The 19,083-nt window shown below is 40.4% G+C and overlaps 1 protein-coding gene across 1 annotated transcript in view; it reads left to right on the forward strand.

Annotated features, from left to right (window-relative positions):
• Positions 1 to 19,083, forward strand: part of cacng2a (calcium channel, voltage-dependent, gamma subunit 2a) — a 39,605-nt gene that overhangs the window by 17,368 nt on the left and 3,154 nt on the right. Inside the window, exons 2-3 of the mRNA XM_077559454.1 lie at positions 1,553 to 1,636; positions 17,834 to 17,974. Coding sequence (XP_077415580.1) covers positions 1,553 to 1,636; positions 17,834 to 17,974 — 225 coding nt within the window. The remainder of the gene's footprint in view (positions 1 to 1,552; positions 1,637 to 17,833; positions 17,975 to 19,083) is intronic.

Raw genomic sequence — 19,083 nt, forward strand, 5'->3', positions numbered from 1 at the left:
TATGGCAAAAATGCCACTCAAGATTTGTCGCCAGGTCCTACTCAAAGATTCGTCTTCATCATGTTGTCAGAACTGTCAACAATCAAGTGAAAGCAAAGCCCATCAGGAAAAAAATTGCTGTGAAACGTAAACCTAACCTTTGTGAGTCACAATTCACGGTATTTGAGAGGCTCTCATTATTCCATACAGGGATCCAACAGTGTTTTCTGCAGAGAAAATAGCAAGTTGTCAGTAGCAGTACGCAACGTAAGATAGCCGTCCTCTGGCTTCAGGCGCCGCAAGGAGCCTTTTGACAGTCCATTCATACAGTATATAAGTCCATGATTTGAGCCAATCAGAAGCCAGAAGAAAATCAATTCCTAGAAAAGACACAAAAGCAACAACTGGAGTTGCTTCTTGATGTCACTCTTGATTAGAAAGTCAGAATTAATAAGAATGCCTAAAAATTACAGAAGTTGGTAGCAGCCAATCACAAGCCAGAAGACAAAAAAAGAAGAATAATGGACTGATAGTGAAGTGTACTGACGTCACAATGTCAGACTTAAATAGAAAGTCACAATAACTATGAAAAATGACTTCCTAAGTTGTTCCAAGTCACAACAAAGATAACAGCCAATCAGAAGCCGGAAAAAAGTCACTTCCTGGAAAAGACATAACAAGGCGACGTGTGATTCTCTTTGGTATCACACTTCAATATAAAGTCAAAATGATTAAAACAATAACAACAAAGGAAAAAATAACACAAGCTAATACCTAATACCGAAATGATTTTTTTTGGTCCGAAACCAAAAATGAGAAATTATAGTCAATGTACAGTACTTCGCATGCGGTGCGGATGACGCATTTGTAGGCTATTTGGAGCGGGACACGGTGCGGCGTACTTAAAATCGGCACATTCACATATTCACCAACGTTTAAAAATAAATACATTTCTTCGCACCAGCCAATCGGCTTCGTGAACGGACTGCAGAGTCGCACACGGCGTCCTGTACAGATCTGTAGTCACCCGATAGCAAAAGTGCTAACATTAGCTAAAGTATTTAGCATGGCCACCAGAATGCAAGTGAAAAAATAGAAGCGCTCAATGGGCTCTCATCAAAGAAAAAAAGGAAGGCGTAGTGCAGTACTCAGAGTGCTTTCTTTTTCTTTTTTTTTTTTAAATAAGTTTACCAAACAACCTTCTCCGGTGAGCACAATGAAGCTGCCGGTACTCACAAACGCAAGCAATGCGGACACTCACTCCCGTGTTTGGTGTTTAATTCAAACAGACACTTGCTTGCAGCGTTTTTTGTTGTTGTTGTTTTTTGCTTGCATCACCACATCATCTTCTTTCGGCCATATTCTTTCGGCTTGAATTTTATTTTTGCCATTTTCGGCCGAAAAATTTCGGTGGCCGAATATTCGGTGCATCACTACTAACAGCCGATCAGAAGCCAAAAGAAAGTCACTTCACAAAAAAGAACCAATAACAGAGTGGTATCAGAAAAAAGGCAAAGAAAAAGCTCATCAGCACTTGTTGTCGTTGACATTTTTCCCATTTTTGCCTTCCCAGGAAACTTCAAGGGCATGTGCAAACAAATCGATCACTTCCCCGAGGACACGAATTACGAAGCCGACTCATCCGAGTACTTCCTGCGTGAGTACGCACACACACACACACACACACAGACACACGCACACACTTGACTTTTCCCGGCTTGTTGGCTGTGTTTCCAACTGGCGCTGGATGCCAGGATGCCGCTTGGCTGCCGCCGCCGCCTGCCAAGAGGCGGCGTGTGAGTTACACTCCCGTCAGTCAACACTGTGTCCATTGATTAGCGCGCTGTGTGCAAACAACACACCAGTCCCTTTCACACAGACAACTTCTTCTTGGCTTTCTGTGTGCCTGTGTTCTGCGTGAAAAGTGCGGAATGTGCTAGGCGACCTGGATATTTTCTGTCTTTGAGGCAATATCAGAGTTGAGAGGAAGACTGGCAGCGGTGGATAAATGCCAGATCACTGTTGCCATTTTGTTGTCCGTAGTGTGCATTCACACAGCTAATCAGGCAGTGTTCTGTTTTGCTGGGTTCTGTGTGAAAGGCACAAACAGATATGTCAATTTTCCAGAGAACCGTGTGAGAAAGGGGCTACAGACACGTATGTCCTCATCCTAAGCGTCACAGCAGTGTGTGACAGCTAGCATTAGCGTTAGCATCATCATCACGTGGACGCTGTGGTGCGATTGGTCGCTCACACTTGAGCAGCAGGACGCTATTAGCTTTTGGTGGTCTGTTTGCGGAACACAGAAGCGAGTCGCCGTGGTTACCATCCTCATGGGTGTTTGTTACCATGGTGACAGGTCTGTTTTGAAAGTTGTAGGATTGGTAGCCTGCCTGATCCTGTAGTCGGTCTTTTGCTGCTATCCTTTCTCGCGGCTGTGGTGGTGTGAAACATGGAAGTCATGTCCTCAATCACATTTTTACACCAGGGGTTTACAACATTTTCGGGTCCAGGAGACATTTTCCCAAGGTGCGTAGATTCACTTTTGTGGATCTTAGCCTACTAGCACTATTGGCTATGTCATTTTTGGCTATGTCATTTTTTACCTACTGCCACATCATCAATGAAAAATAAAAAAAAATAGATGTTTGCTAAAATTAGTTTTTGTTTTCTGAAAACATTCACAAATGACACAGAAGAACTACTGTCCTTGGCGGTGGGGTGGGCAACTAGAGGTTTGGGGGGATGTGCTATGTGTGCGAGTCCGCCAATTAGACGCTTTGACGCTCTGAGCATTAGCTTCCCATCTGGATGCGCCAAAGTATGCTAACAGTGCCCTAATGATGCTAAGAACAACGTCGGCTGCGCCAGCGATGACCGTGGACCTTAACCCCTCCGACCGCACTCTGATTGGGCGAGAGCGCTACCAGTGGCTGGCCAATTAGGACACTGGCGTCCATAAATATTTCAGCCTCTTTCTTTATCTGGGTCAGGCCGCCGTCTAGTGTCATGGTGCAAGACAGACAGACAGACGGGCGGGCAGAGAGAGAACGTGAATTTGTCTTGCTCTTCATCATATACTTAACTTGTCTTAATATATCATCATGTCATAAGAATAATGTCATATCATTAAAAATGATGCCTTACTTCATATGATGTCATATAAAAATTGCAGTCATACTCTACCTCATGCCACACTTAAAATATTGTCTTATTATAGACATCTTGCCAAAAAGAAGTCAAACTATACATTATAAATTAATCATGTGTGATTTGACAAAAAATTGTCAACTGTCCATAACTATTTTATTTAAATGTCTTACCACAAATCAGGTCACATAAAAAGAATGTGTCTAAATGATGTCATACAATATATTGTCATTATACATTGTAACATTTTGACTTAGTATACATCGCATAATAGTAAAAATTGTCTTTTTGTACTTTATGTCATGAAATTAAGTCATGCAATTCATCATATTAAAAATGATGTCATATTAAAAATGATGGCTTGATGTCGAACTGAAAATTATGTCACATAATATACATGAGATGACATACTCAAGTCGTGCAGAACATCGGTACAAGCATGCTACACATTAGGGATGGACCGATTATCGGTGCTAATATTTGGCATTTTGACAAATATCGGCATCAGCCTTTTTATGATTCTGAAGGTCGATAAAGCTGGTATGTATCTCACTGAGTGGTGAATGCTTGCGAACGTAGCAAATTTAGGGTTTTCATCAGGATTTGTAAGATGTTCACAGACAGTTTTTATTTGTCGCAAAGATATTTACAACATATTCAGACAATTTTTGACAGTATGCAAAGATCAGTTGAAACCTTTTACGGCCCCTGATGAAAACCCCAAATTAGCTACATTAGCAATCATTTGTCACTCAGTGAGATACAGGGAAGTTTTCATTTATGGATTTATTTAGATTTCCACTTTATAAAAAAAAAAATGATGCTGATACTTGGAACTTTCTATACATTTTATTTTTAAAGATTAAAAAATAAATAAATGAAATTAAGTAAATGTGTTGAAAGTTTGGAAAACTTTATTTACAGTAGAAAACTATTTACAGTCCTTGCTTAGTTTTTATTTTATCTTATCACATGCTGATGACCCTGGAAGCTCCCTATAATTTTTGTTATAATTTTGTTATGATTTTTTTTAAAAAGCTGTCAATTCTTATACGTTTAAATTAAAAGTTTGACAGCAATAGTCTCCTCATAATGTAATATTTTGTCTTTTACCGCAAAAGAATATCGGCTTGAAATACGTCATAACCTCATGTCACAAAAACGATGTATTACTACATCCTGTACACGTCAATGTCATTAAGAAAATAAAATATTTAAAAAATAATAATTACAAAATAAAAAAAGAGAGGGAGAGAGCAATGATGATGACATGTCGAATCGGCAAAATTACCAAACGAACAATACTGAGCTCTCTCAAAAAAAAAGAAAATATGATGATTATTATTATTATTATTATTATTATTATTTTCACATGGCCAGCATCACTTCTGGGTGGACCCCCGCCTTCGTCCTCATCTCCTCTTCCTCCTCCTCTTCCTCTTTTTGCTCTTCCTCCTGTGCCGTTACGCAACGCACATCATGTCACTCCAGGTGAAGGCCCGCCCGGAAGTGACATCACACATGCCCCAAAATGGAGGGGGCACACCGCTGATGTCATCACATTGCGTGGAGAGGAGTCAAAACAACACGCATCAACCAAACACTGATCTGCACACACAAAACACACACACACACACACATTCACGCAAATACATCTTTCCTCTGTCGCAGTATTAAAAAGGAAATCAAATTTTGCATAATTTCATTCAAATGATGTCTTACATCAGGAGTAGGGAACCCTGGTTGGCTCCCTCCTCCAACACACCTGATTGAATGATCAGGCTCCTTATCAGACTTCTACAGAGCTTGCTGACAAGCTGATCATTTGAATCAGCTGTGTTAGAGGAGGGAGATATCTAAAACATGAAGTCAAATTATGCAGCATGTCATAGGATAGACATTAAATGTGATGTCATACAGTAATAATAGCAGTAATACATCGTCATGAAAACTGAGGTCTTAGTGTACATTACACATATTAAAAATGAAGTCTTATCTCACATCAAAATAAAATGATGTATTTGTATGCATCACATGACATTTCAAAATTACAGTATATACGTATAGCGCTCGGACTCGCACCCAAAAGCCACGTTCACTACTATCATTTCATAAAAGGAATCTCACACACACTTGCAAAGAGTTCCAGGCGTGTGTGTGTGTGTGTGTGTGTGTGTGCGCTCGTGCTTGCGTGCGTGCGTGCGCCAGTCCCAGTAGTGTGGTGCTTTGCACATCCAGCCGGGATTATGTAAGGCAACTGAGGCGCACTGAAGCGCCAGTGGGTTTTTAGATCATGGCGTGTGTGAGCTCCCATCATGCACTGCTCGGCTGGGCGAGGAGGAGGAGGAGGAAGAAGAGGACGACGAAGAAGAGGAAGATGAGGAGCAAGCGAAAAGAAACGCCCCGTTATGCAAGAAGGCCCTTTACAAAAGACAGGACGTCCGTAATAGAAAGGAGAGGACGCCGCCGCCGCGGGAAATGCTACATTTTAAAAATAATAATAATCAATACTTGCTCATGCAAAGCAAAGCAAGTACGCATAAATATTTGGTCACCTACACAAAATATAAGCAACACAGCATGCATCAAATGATGGCATATTATATGAGGCTCCAGAGTATCCTTCTGTAATTTTTTATTTTTTTTTGCAAGAGCACAGTGGCCCCAAACCAGGTGCACATTTGAAATCCACTTGCAAAGTCAAATATGTCCGCTAACTTTTAGCACAAAAAAAACATTGTCAGCACAAAAAAAACATTGTCAGAAACAAAAAAATACTCGAGAATATTAAAAGAATAATAACTAAGAAAACTGCTAATTGAAACATGAAAAATTTGGGAGTTTGGTTTAGAACTAGGTTGAGGGTTGGTTTAAGATTCAGTTTCAAACTAAGGGGTTTCAAATTAGGCTTAGGGTTTCACACAAGGATTTCAAACTAGCGTTAGGGTTTCAAACTAGGAGTAGTTTTTCAATGTAATTAGGGTTCGGAGTAGTGTTTCAAACTAGCTGTAGGGCTTAGATAAAGTATGTTAAATACAGCGCTTTGCAAAAGTATCCACCCCCTTGAGTTTTTCAACCTTTTGGCTCGGTACGACCACAAACTTAAATATATTTCATTGAAATTTGATGTGAAAGTTAAACACAAAGCAGCACACAATCGTGAAGAGAAACAATTTCAAACTTGTTTTACAACAAATAAACTGAAAAGTAGTGTGTGCAAAAGTATTCACCCCCTTTGGATTAATACTTTGTCGACCCCCTTTTGCTGTCTTTTGGGGTATGTCTATCAATTTTGCACTAAATTTTACTCATATTCGGTCCCACTCTAAACAGAGTACATTTTTACACTTGGAAGAGAGTAAAAAATACTAAAAACAACAACAACACAACGCTCAGGGGTTGAGGAACGATCCCACAACCTTTAGCGTGGAAGACAGCCAATCTACCATATGAGCTATGCTAGACTTATTTTTAGCTCATATTGCTGGTGTGTCCCAAAGGAGGCCAAAAATGGAGATATACGAGGATTCCACCTGACACCTGCCATATATTGCCACTGAGTAGGGTCAGCATGGGTCAGTGGTTAGGTTGGCTGTCTCCCAACCTGAAGGTTCTGTGATATTTAAAAAATATTTGACTCTCTTCCGAGTATACGTTTACTCTGTTTAGACTGGGACCGAATGTAGTCTTTTTAACTCATTCACTGCCATTGACGGCTATAGACGCCAAAAATTCATTTAAACTATTTCTATTAGTTTAATATTTTTTTCCACTTTTGCTAACAAGAGTATGAAAACCTTGATATATATTTTTTTTAATTTAGAACAGATATACAATGTGTGATTAATCGTTATGTAACTAGTGAAGGCATGTGATTAATTACAATTAAAAAATGTAATCGCCTGACGGGCCTAATTAAAAAATATATATTAAAAATAAGGGGCGTTTAATCGTAATTAATCACATGATGAGTTTATATCCCTTATAAATGAACAGTAAAAAATATTGCTTTTCATAAAAAAAGTAATTAAATGAAATAAAATGTTAAACTAATAGAAATAGTTCACATGAATTTTTGACGTCTATAGTCGTCAATGGCAGTGAATGAGTTAAGTAAGTAACATTTACTCTACTGTAAAGGGACATAACTTTTTGCCCATTCCTCCTTTGCAAAACAGCTCCAGCTCAGCTAGGTTAGGTGGAGAGGATTTGTGAAAACAGGTTCTCTTCCAAGATTGCCCTGTATTTGGCGCCATCCATCTTCTCTTCTACTCGCACAATCTTCCCTGTCCCTGCAGGTGAGAAGCACCCCCAGAGCATGATGCTCCCACCACCATGTTTGAAAGTCGGGATGTTGTGTTGAGACTCATGAGCAGTGTTGTTCTTACACCAAACATAGTGTTTGAAATGAAGGCCAAAATGTTCCATTTTGGTCTGGTCTGAACCAGACCACCTCATTCCACTTGTCAGCGGTGTCTCCTACGTGACTTCTTGTGGCTGGCTTTTAGAAATGGCTTTTTTCTTGCCACCCTTCCATACAGGGCAGATTTGTGCAGTACTCGGTTGATGGTTGTTCTATGGACCGATTCCCCTATCGCCACTGTGGATCTTTGCAGTTCATTTAGAGTGATCAAAGGCCTCTTGGGTACTTCTCTGACGACGAGTGCCCTCCTTCTTCGGTCAGAAACTTTGGAGGGACGGCCTTGTCTTGGTAGATTTGTGGTTGTTTGGTACTCCTTCCACGTCTGGATGATTGATTGAACAGTCCTCTGTGATGTTCAAAGCTTTTGAAATTGTTATGTTTCCTTCTCCTGCTTTAAATCTGTCCACAGATTTGTCCCAGACCATCCTGGTATGTTCTTTAGTCTTCATAAAGTTGCGTTCTGTGCTGTGCACTCTTAACAGACCTCTCCATCTAATCTAGCTGAGTTGGAGCTGTTGGAATGGGCAAAAATTTCAGTCCCTAAAAGTGGAAAACTGATAGAGACATACCCCAAGAGACTTGAAGCTGTAGTTGCAGCAAAAGGGGGTCGACAAAGTATTCATTTGGGGGGGATGAATACTTTTGCACACCCTACTTTTCAGTTTTTTAGTTGTAAACCAAGTTTGAAATAAGATATCCACTTTGTTTCACTTCACGATTTTGTTTAACTTTCACAACTTGTGGTTGTACTGCACCAAAAGGTTGAAAAACTCAAGGGGGTGAACACTTTTGCAAGGTGCTGTATGGTACAGGTTTTAAATTAGTGTTCAGGTTTGAAAAGGGTTTCAAATTGGGGGTAGAAAAAGTCCAGGATTAAGCGAGTGTTTGCGCATGTAGCAAACGTTTGTTTTTTTATCAGAGTTTGTTAAAGGTTGCAAAATGTTGCAGATGTTCACCACACATTCGCAAACAGTTTTGATACTTTTTCTTGTCACAAAGAAATTTCGAACATGTTCGAAATTTGATGGCGACAAGAAAAAGTGTTGGCGACCATGTAAAAAAAAAAGGATATTTCTATACATCATGTTACAAAAAGTGAACATTTATGTTTGGCTATTACTCAGCATTGGGACACGTCAGAAGCGGCAGCACATTTTCAACGCAGATCATGTTCATCATCGTAATTAGTGTCTGCTTTATGCTGTTTTTCATTGCCTCTGGTCGCTGCTTACATGAGTTCATCAGAGACTATCTGCCCATATTGATGAGTGGGGTGGGGGGTTGGGGGACTCTGGACGGTGGGGGGATAGCATTGCAACCACCCTGAGGCCCCAAAGCAGACTGGACGCTGGCCTCAACTGGCCTGATAAAATTGACGGGTCTGGGCCGGACACGCAGGGAATGGGAGGACTGCGGGCGGTGTGTGCGTGTGTGTGTGTTTCTGTACTTGTACGTAGTACATTGTGAGGACCAAAATGTGTCTTTAACCAACAGATTGAGGATATTTTTGTGAAGTGAGGACATTTTGGCCGGTCCTCACAACTCAAGACCTCTTTTTGAGTGTCAAGACTTGGTTTTAGAGTTTAGGTTTGAATTGGGTTATGGTTGAAGTTAGGGTAAGGAATGGGGGTAGGCAATTATTTTTGATGGTTGGGGTTAGGTGAAGCGGCTAGGAAATGCATTTTGTCTATGAATGTCCTCACAATTATATAAGTACAAGTGTGTGAGTGTGTGTGTTTGTGTGTGGTGTGTGTGTGTCTGAGGTCTATTACATGCTAACACAACCCCAGTCTCCTAGGCAACAGATGGCCTGCAGACACTAGGCAGCAAATTAAAAGCCAATCCTATTTTTGGGGGGGTCCTGATTGACCCGAGCGAGCGCGGCGGCGATGACTCCGTGTCGTATTAACGAGGAATTTAGCAATTTATGCGCTTCGTAAAACACTCGTGTCCTCCCATCCGAGGTTAAGCGGGAAATCACATACTTCCTTTTTTTATTTATTTTTTTTACTTTTTTTTTTTTAAATCTCCCAACGTAAAGCAGGTGCGACAGCTTGCAGGCTTTTATTTTTTGTGGGATTAAAATGAGTTTTATTGCGGCAAGCTGGAAGAAAAGTTGATCAGTGTGCAAGCCAAAGAAAAAACGAGCAAGCTGCTGCAAGCTAAAGAAGGGACAAATCCAGTTAGACCTCCACCAGGGAGGCTCTTTGTTCTTTTATGTTGTCAAACTCAAATTGAGTGGCAAACTTAACGTTAATGTGAACACTAGCAACAATAGTCAACATAACAGAACGTAATTCATTTCAGGTTTCTGGTCCTAGCTGTTTTGCTATGTGAGTGTGTACAATCATTATGTGTATCATTTTCTTTCCAGACACGTATTCAATTGCCAGATATTTTGCTGTTATATGTACAGACGCTCCCCACCTTACGAACGAGTTACGTTCCGGACGATCGTTCGTAAGGTGAATTTGTTCGTAAGTTGCTTCAGTGCTATATTTTGTATTATAATTTATGTTTAAAGCCTATATAAGTATATTGAAGGTTTATATAAGTATGTTTAAGGCTTGTACAAGTAACCTGCATTGGTTTGTACTGAAAAAAACTTAATAAAATGGAGAGAATACGTATAGTACTGTACTGTACTACGTATGTTAGAGAGAGAGAGCGAGAGACACACACACACAGTACATGTACGTAATAAGATAAATAAAATGAAGTTTAACTTACTTTTGGAAGATGTACTCGATGCTTAAGGAGATGATGGAGGAGGAGGAAGAGGAGGATTTTATATCATGAGAGATTCTTTGTCGTCGCTGCAATCGGCTTCAAAAGTTATTTCCTCCTTCATGGGGACCGGCGTTTCTTGCTCCTCCTCCTCGCCACGTTGCTCAGCCTCCAATGAGCTCTTACAGCGCCAATCGTCGGTATTAGCGGCGGAAAGAAGCACTACGCGCAATACAAAATCTAACTTACAGCATCTCTTTCCGAACATTTTTCGACATACTGTACGCGCAGAAATGTTCGTATGTACCGTTGTTCGTAACTCGAATGTTCGTAAGTAGGGGAGCGTCTGTATAACAATTACATGTCTTAGATTAGCTTAGCAATTAGCATGACTTCTCCACCTTCTGTAATTACCACTAATCTTCCCTGCGTACGAATGATACTTGTAAAAAGTGTGGCTTGTTTACTGATTTGGGATTTCCAACTCCGTAACGGGTTTAGTTGGATCAGTAGCCAGCCAGAGCTCCTAGCTAGCTGCTGTGGCATAAGTAGCAGTAGCGTTGCAGCACATTAACGTGCACGTATCCAAGCAGAAAAATTGAAAAGGAAGTGATTCTCAGTTTTGCTATTCAAAGCTTTTTAATGAGGCACAAATGCAAATTTTGACTCACAGACGAACATGTGAAGCCGCAATTTTTCAAGCCTTGCTTTTTCCACGTTTTTTTATGTTACTGCCTTATTCCGAAATGGAGTATATTAATTCGTTTCCCTCAAATTGTAGATATGACACTGTTTTACAAATCACAAAGTAAGAAATCCCATGTCCGTTCTGTCACACAGGTGATGCGCCATGCCAGTGTGTCACAATATGAGGCCGCAGGTCGCCATGTTTGTCATCAGCCGTGTCGATCGATACGCGGCTGGCAGGATCCGCTGCCGCCCGCTAACCCCGCACGCACGCACACGCCCGGTGGGGCGGGGGTGGGGTGGGTCAGTGTCGAGCGCTGGCTTACTACGGGACGTGTTAGTCAGTGGCGTGTGACTCACTTGGAATCTCCCGTGCCGTCGTCTTCCCAAATGTGGGTCACCGAGTCAACGGCGCGTCCGCGCACCTTATCGGAGGCGGCGAACGGGGACAGGACAGTTTGTTAGGACAGTTTGTTTTCGTGGCGGGCGCAGGAAATCCTCCTGTCTGGTGAGCTCATTGTCTCAGACGGGGGAAGAAAACAGCGATCGTGCTGGTAAATAGCCGCCTGTCAATCATGCAATGGCAAACACGCCACCGCAATTTCCTTTTCATTGACATAACTCATCCTTAGATTCCCAGCATGAAGCTCAGTGTGTCAATTGAAGCTGTTGACTGACATTTTGCAATATATATCAGTCTTCAAATATTTCTGCAGTAGTATATTCATTTTCACAGAAATGTCTTTTTCGCAGTGCAAAGGTGGCAGTGAGGATTTTATAAAAAGTTGGCTTATTTTTGCTCCTGAAATTTGGCATGTTTTAGCCTCCACAAGTGCATCAATATCACGCGTCAAATCCCGAGTCGAAGCCAATTTCACATCGTCATTTAAGTGGTCGTCAGTGTGACCTCCAGTGGGGGAGAAACGCAACAACAGTTACTTTCATTGAGCTATTGCAGTTAAAGTATTTTCTAAATTTGACACTTTGCCAAAATCTTCCTCACGGGACAAATTGGACACCTCGACATGTCCGCCGTCATTTGTCAATCGCCGGGACACCCTTCTGTCATCATCAGTAATCAATTATTTCAAAACAGACTAATGCACAGAGCGCATATTGACATGTAATACTGGACAGTAGTATAAAGTGTTAAGTGTTCCTTATGTATTCTCATATAAGAATCGCGATTCTCATTTAGTACGATTCAGAATCGATTTTAAATGTCCCAAAATCGATTTTATTTAAATAATTTTATGCTGTCTTACCTTTCTTTGCTTGTGTGTGCCTTTATTGGGAGCGCTGTTCATGTTGTACCCGATTTGGCCACTTAGGGGCAGTGTGGTTCCACGCAGTCTGATACACTGTTAAGTTGTAGCCACATTAGAGAATAGAAGGAAAAAGTCACGTTGAAGTTATTCCAATAAAAGTTTTTTTTTTTTCAGTGTGTGTCCGTTCTTGGTGCCGCTAGTAGAGCACTAGTTAGCATTAGCGAGTCAGATTGGAGTAGATCATTACGGTTCCTTGAACATCTATAAATTGAAGCAAAAATCATTGTCAATCAAATCATTTTGAATCCTCTTAATCGAAAATCGATTCTGAATCGAATCGCACACCCAAAAATCTAAATCGAATCGAATTGTGAGACATTCAAAGATTCCCACCCCTAGTATGTATTATGTTGAATGCAAAACACACACACACACACACACAGAATAGCAACAATAAAACAAGCAAACATTGTATGCTTAATCAATTATTTTTGCCTAATTTCATCAATTGAGATGTCAAACTTGCTTGGATGAAGTCCTTATCTGCTATTGGAATTTAGGGTGTTGCACTGATCTTTGACTCATTTGCTCCCAAAAACATATGAAACATTCTACTTTAAATATTACCGTGGTCCCAAAAACATATTTATACGTTTTTATGGGGGGGTGGGTTATGCTAGAGCATACAGAAGGGTTTGATGCAGCCTCTAAGCTGAAGACAAAGCTTAAAGCAATTGTGGTTATTACAAAAACGTCCAGCAGGTGGCAGCAGAGTAGAAGAGATCAACTAGGGCCATGTTGAAAACAAGTTGATTTACCCACAGCTCTAAGCAGATTTGTGAATAATAATGAAACTTGCTCATTGCTGCAAAACGGAAACAGATAGAATTTTTTTTTCCTGATGAAAGAAGAGATTCTAATCTTTCTTTTGGTAGGTTCTATGTTTTTATAGCAATAGAACACAATATTCTGTGGGCCTTGCAAAATCAGTCAAATCCAGTAAAACAACCGGGAGCGAAGAGGGTTGCTTCAGTGAAAATAGCTGGGAGTGAATGAGTGAACCTAAAGTGATGCAATGCCTCTATACTACGTCCTATTAGCCATTATAAGCGATATACAAACCTGAATTTCACAGACAAGCTGGAAGACCCTCTTCCGAACCTAACCTTAAACTAAACCTTGTAGATAATTTCATTACGGGAAGCTCATTCCGTGTTAAAATTGTGTATAAAAAGGAAGCACATATAAAACATTAATTTGCAGTTTCATGAGGTTGTACAGTGTCAGTCTGTTTCTTGGCTCTGGGATGCAATCAAAAGTCCGGCTGGCGAGCGGCCCTCATTTTTTGACATTATTGTCCAAATGAAGGCAAAATGACCAAATAATCACGACCGCCAGTTACTCTTGCCATGTAGGCCCTCCTTCCTCCTCCTCTGTGGAAGCAAAGCGAGCCTCTCGGAGGTTTTGCTTAACTTTTGCCGTCACCTTGAGGTCCTGTCACTCGTCAAGAAGAGCGCGTCAATCAATCAATCAATACGTTTGGCAGACAACCATACGATAGGTCGCCATATGGATATTTTGTCCCACCCTATTGGACAGCAACGATATGCTGTGATTATTGCTTCACTGAAACTGTTAAGATTTGACAGTTACATGGGACAGTTACGCAACTGCACGCCGCCGGTAAAGTAAACATTAGCTAATTGAATATAGCTTACCACTGCTAGTTAGAACAAATTGTAATCATTGCATATATAGATAGAGTGAAAATGGAAACAGATACACTTTGGTCATTTTTCTCGGCCGCAACCAAGTGAGTAAGACAGAGAGAAAGATAAAGATGGCCAAGTGGAGCCCTGTGGACTCTCCCCCCTATGGCATAACCCCGACTTTCAACTTAACAACCAACCGTTTCATTTAGCTGTGTGGGAGCAGAAAGGAATTACACATCTCCACCATCTCTTCTCAGATAATATGTTTATATCATATACATCCTTGCTCCAAAAATACAATATAAAAAACGGAAATTTTTTACATTATCTACAAGTTAAAAATATGATAAAGAAAAAAATTCCAACACTTCGGGGTACGCTCCAACCGCCTGTTTTAGCTAAAGATATTAACAAGCTTTCTCCGACAACAACAAAAAAACTTTCAAAAATATATAAGTTACTTTTATATACTGATAAAATGTCTTTACCCATCTCGAAATGGGAGACAGACTTGTCTATAGCACCGGAACCTGACTTTTGGATTCAAGTTTGTGAAAACGCATTTAAAATGACAAAACACACAAATTTACAACTTATCCAATATAAAATTATTCACAGAACATACATTACTCAATATATGATGAAGAAAATGGGACTCTCAGACTCCGACATTTGTCTCCAATGCTTACAAAACACTACAGACACTTATTTTCATGCTTAATGGTTATGCACTCCGGTTATGTATTTCTGGACTAAAGTCTTAGAAAAACTTTCCGCTATCTTGGACTGTAGGATACCTTTATCTCCAAACTTGTGTTTGCTAGGTGACCTCACAACAACTGACTTACCACATAAACAATTTCAATCTACACTTGAAGCCCTTACTATCGCTAAAAAAACAATTCTTGTTAACTGGAAAAATAAACAAACTCTGAATATCGACCAATGGTCTAACCTCCTCATAAATCACATTTTAATGGAAAAAATATCTGCCTCAAATAAAAACCAAATATCAAAATTTATAGAAACATGGTCTACGTATATAGAATTTTTTAACCTAATTCTGGTTACTTAATTCTGTCTGTTAGCGAGAGCCACTACATCGTGATAACTTACATTGATGTTTCTGCATTTGGCAATTTATTATTATATTATATTATTAGTATGGGATTTTTTTTAATGGGCTTTAGGTGAACTGATGAATACACACACACTCGCACGCATGCACGCACACACACACGCACGTACACATACTCACCCACATACAAAAATATATATATATATGTGTGTATATGTGTATATATATGTATATATATTTAAAATTAATAATAATAATAAAAAAAAAACATTTATTAAATTTTTTTAATTTATTTGTTTTTTTTTAAAAAAGGAGAGCAATGATGATGTCAAATCGAATGAACAATACTGAACTCTCCTGGAAAAAAAAAAGATAAAGATGGCGGATGATGAAGGGCGACGTGATGTTGATGAATGCCACGATATGACACATGGAGCACATGTTAAAGGGGAAGTGCCCCCACTGATCTAAGCATTAGGGGTGTGCCAAAAAATCGATTCTCATAAGAATCGTGATTCTCATTTAGTACGATTCAGAATCGATTTTAAATGTCCCAAAATCGATTTTATTTACTTTATTTTATACTGCCTTGCCTTTGTCTGTGTGTGCCTTTATTTGGAGCGGTGTTCATGTTGTACCCGGTTTGGCCACTGAGGGGCAGTGTGGTTCCACGCGGTCTAATACGCTGTTAAGTTGTAGCCACATTAGAGAGTACAAGGAAAAAGTCACAATCAAGTTATTCCAATAAAAGTTTTTTTTTTCAGTGTGGAGCCGTTCTTTTATAGCGCGCTAATTAACATTAGCGAGTCAGACTGGAGTAGATCATTACAATTCCTTGCACATCTATAGATTGAAGCAAAAATCATTGTCAATCAAATCATTTTGAACCCCCCAAAAAATCGGCATCAATCGAAAATTGATTCTGAAACGAATCGCAGACCCAAAAATCGGAATCGAATCGAATCATGAGACATTAAAAGATTCCCACCCCTACTAAACACGCACCTGTTTTCTGAAGCTGAGCCGTGATTGGTTGTGCGCTCTGAGCAACTGTGATGTCATTTTCAGTCGACACCAAGTGGCAAAATGGCCGCCCATTGAGATGTTTTTGAGTTGACTTCTCCTTGAAAGTGATGAAGTCAGAATGGAATTGGTAACGTGACGTGTTTTCCACTTCTGGTAAACACACATGAGTACGAAGGAGTATGCAGGCCTTACGGATACTAACAGAAAACGATACAGTACGTCGTAATATTGGTATTTGGCACGTCGCAATATCGTTAGGACAATTTGATGATAAGCAATAACAGGTTATTTAGCGGAGGAACCTTTTTGACCCCACAGCTGTTGCCTTTTACTATGTTAGTGATTAGCCGCTGCGCTAATGATGATGTCGGTTGACGTGATCGAAGGACGCCGTGGCTCCTGCACCGCAGCCCGCCGGGCGTACGGCACGTGCCAGGGGCCCACGGCGTCCGTCCGTCCGTCCGCACTGGACGCTGCTAGTTAGCCAGGCGTGCCATTACATAATGTCCACACACACATAAAGTACTCACGATAGTGTTGATGGAGCGTTTCACAGGCCTGACGGGGTGTTGATTGGGGTGCGCACACACAGGGAGCAGATGCTGAAATGGATGCTAATATGCTTTTTTGCTCCTTCCTCCTCCTTTTACCTTGACTGGATTTACACCATAGAGATCCAGGAATGTTAATTTAAGTTGTTGGTACTTCCTGGATTTACTGTGTCTAGTAAATCAGCATACAATGAAGATGCTGTCGTGTTTCTTGTTTTTTTTTAAACAAATTAATCGACTTCTTAAAAATTTGTCATTACTGTAGCATGAGAGATTGGCATGTGAAATATCCCAATATCGATATTTTTTGTCCCATCCTAATATTTTGCTAACAATAATGTCACAAAGCTGTGATTGTGTAATAATCTGTATTGTAAAGACGTTTTGATACAATGAAAAATATCCATGTGATATCAACAACATTGAGCGTACAAGTGGTTATTTGAGAAAGGAATGACACCCTTTTTTAAGATAGCTGACTTTCTGCTTTGACTTAAAAAAAAACAAAAAAACTTTGCTATAGGAAAGCCTGCTTAGCTAAATGCTAACAAGCGATGCAAAATGCCAAGCCTAAAGAATAGCACCAGTATCACAACATATAAGTCTTAAGCAAAAGATATTTAAACACAGTGTATCGACAAGTGTAGACAGGCAATATAACAACAACCACATGTGTATATTCTTTATCCTCTGTGGAATAAAAACAAATACAATAACTGCAGTTTACAGAACCACCTACAGGAACATGACAGTGTTATACTGCCCCCTGGTGCCAAAGTAGCGCATACCAGAAGGATTTGCAGTAAATTAGTTATAATGCACAAGCTGTTTAATTCTTTACATTCTATTTAATTCATATTGAGCACTATTCTTGATTATTATATTCATTTAAATGGCGTAACAACAAATTTCAAGGAGCCGCTGTATTGGGAGAAAAACATCAATGGCCGTTGTGATATTGCTCTGTAAGTAAAAAAAAAAAGAAAGAAAGAAAAAAGGTCTTTTAAATCATGACGACCACTCTCCATTCTGTAATCTACCATACTTTGATGCCGAACATTATTGATATCTGAGGTTGCCATATTGATACTGTAATGTGAGAGACACAAAATATCACAATATCCAGTTTTCCCCCCCAAAGACTCTTCCAGCGGCTTCCAACTGAATTTAGACACTACTTACCCAACAGTCTGGATTTCCAAGAGGTAAAGTTGCTCGTGTCGTGTTTGCAGGCGCGGTGCGGGCGTCCAGCATCTTCCCCATCCTCAGCGTCATCTTGCTCTTCATGGCAGGTCTGTGCATCGCTGCGAGTGAGTTCTACAAGTCCAGACACAACATCATCCTCAGCGCGGGGATCCTCTTTGTGTCTGCAGGTCAGTTCACAGACTCAAGCCCAAAAACACTCTCCGATATCAAGTCGCACTCTAAAGGTCAACCTCATAAGTATTACAGCGTCTTTTGCTAACTGGTTAGCGTGGTTGAGCGCTACTAGCTATTAGCCTGAGTTGAGCGCTACTAGCGACTTCTTCTTCTGGGTTTATTGGTGCATTTCCGTCACCAGCTGGCCTGAGGATGTGGACACTGTAAAGAATATTCAGGAAGATAAAATACAAAAGCTGCTAGCCTCTGACAGCTAGCGAAAGATCACAGCTATTACTGTTAACGCCATTGAACGATAACTATAAGGCATATTTTGCCTCACTCATACGTATATGCACAGTGGTAACTTGCCAGTGACCTGACTTATGACTATTTCAAAATATTAACCATCACTTTTTTTGTCTTGAGATGTGAGCAAAAATTTGATTTACTAGTGTTAAACAGTGACAGAGAACTACAAACAACAAACAACAGATCAGGTCAAGCTGTTTTTTTTTTTTTGCCACTCCTATTCGAGGTTTACTGTCAAACTAAAAACAATGAAAGAATTACATACTGTGTATTTCAACCAAACAACATAACTTTGCCTCACAGAAGTCTGCTAGCTTAATGCTAGCACACAATGCAAAACGCCTTAGAGGCGCTAATGAAACCAGCAGCAACGTCACGGTACTTATATACTTAAATACGTTCTATTTTTAAGTGTCCCAAAGACATATTTATGTGTTTTTTTTATCCTAGAGCATACAGAAGGCTTTCATGCAGCCTCTCAACTGCACAAAACGGTTGAAGCAATGGTAATTATTACAAAAACGGCCAGCAGGTGGCAGCAGAGTATAAGAGATCAACCAGGGCCTTGTTGAAAACAAGCTGATTTACCCACAGTTCTAAGCAGATTTGTGAATAATGATGAAACTTATCATCATCTACCGCTTATCCGGGGTCGGTTCGCGGGGACAGCAGCCTTAGCAGGGAAGCCCAGACTTCCCTCTCCCCAGCCACTTCAGTCAGCCGACGGGATCCCAAGGCGTTCCCAGGCCAGCCGAGAGACATAGTCCCTCCAGCATGTCCTGGGTCGTCTCCGGGGCCTCCCGCCGGTGGG

The sequence above is a fragment of the Vanacampus margaritifer genome, chromosome 2 (assembly GCF_051991255.1).
Source record: "Vanacampus margaritifer isolate UIUO_Vmar chromosome 2, RoL_Vmar_1.0, whole genome shotgun sequence".
NCBI lineage: Eukaryota > Metazoa > Chordata > Actinopteri > Syngnathiformes > Syngnathidae > Vanacampus > Vanacampus margaritifer.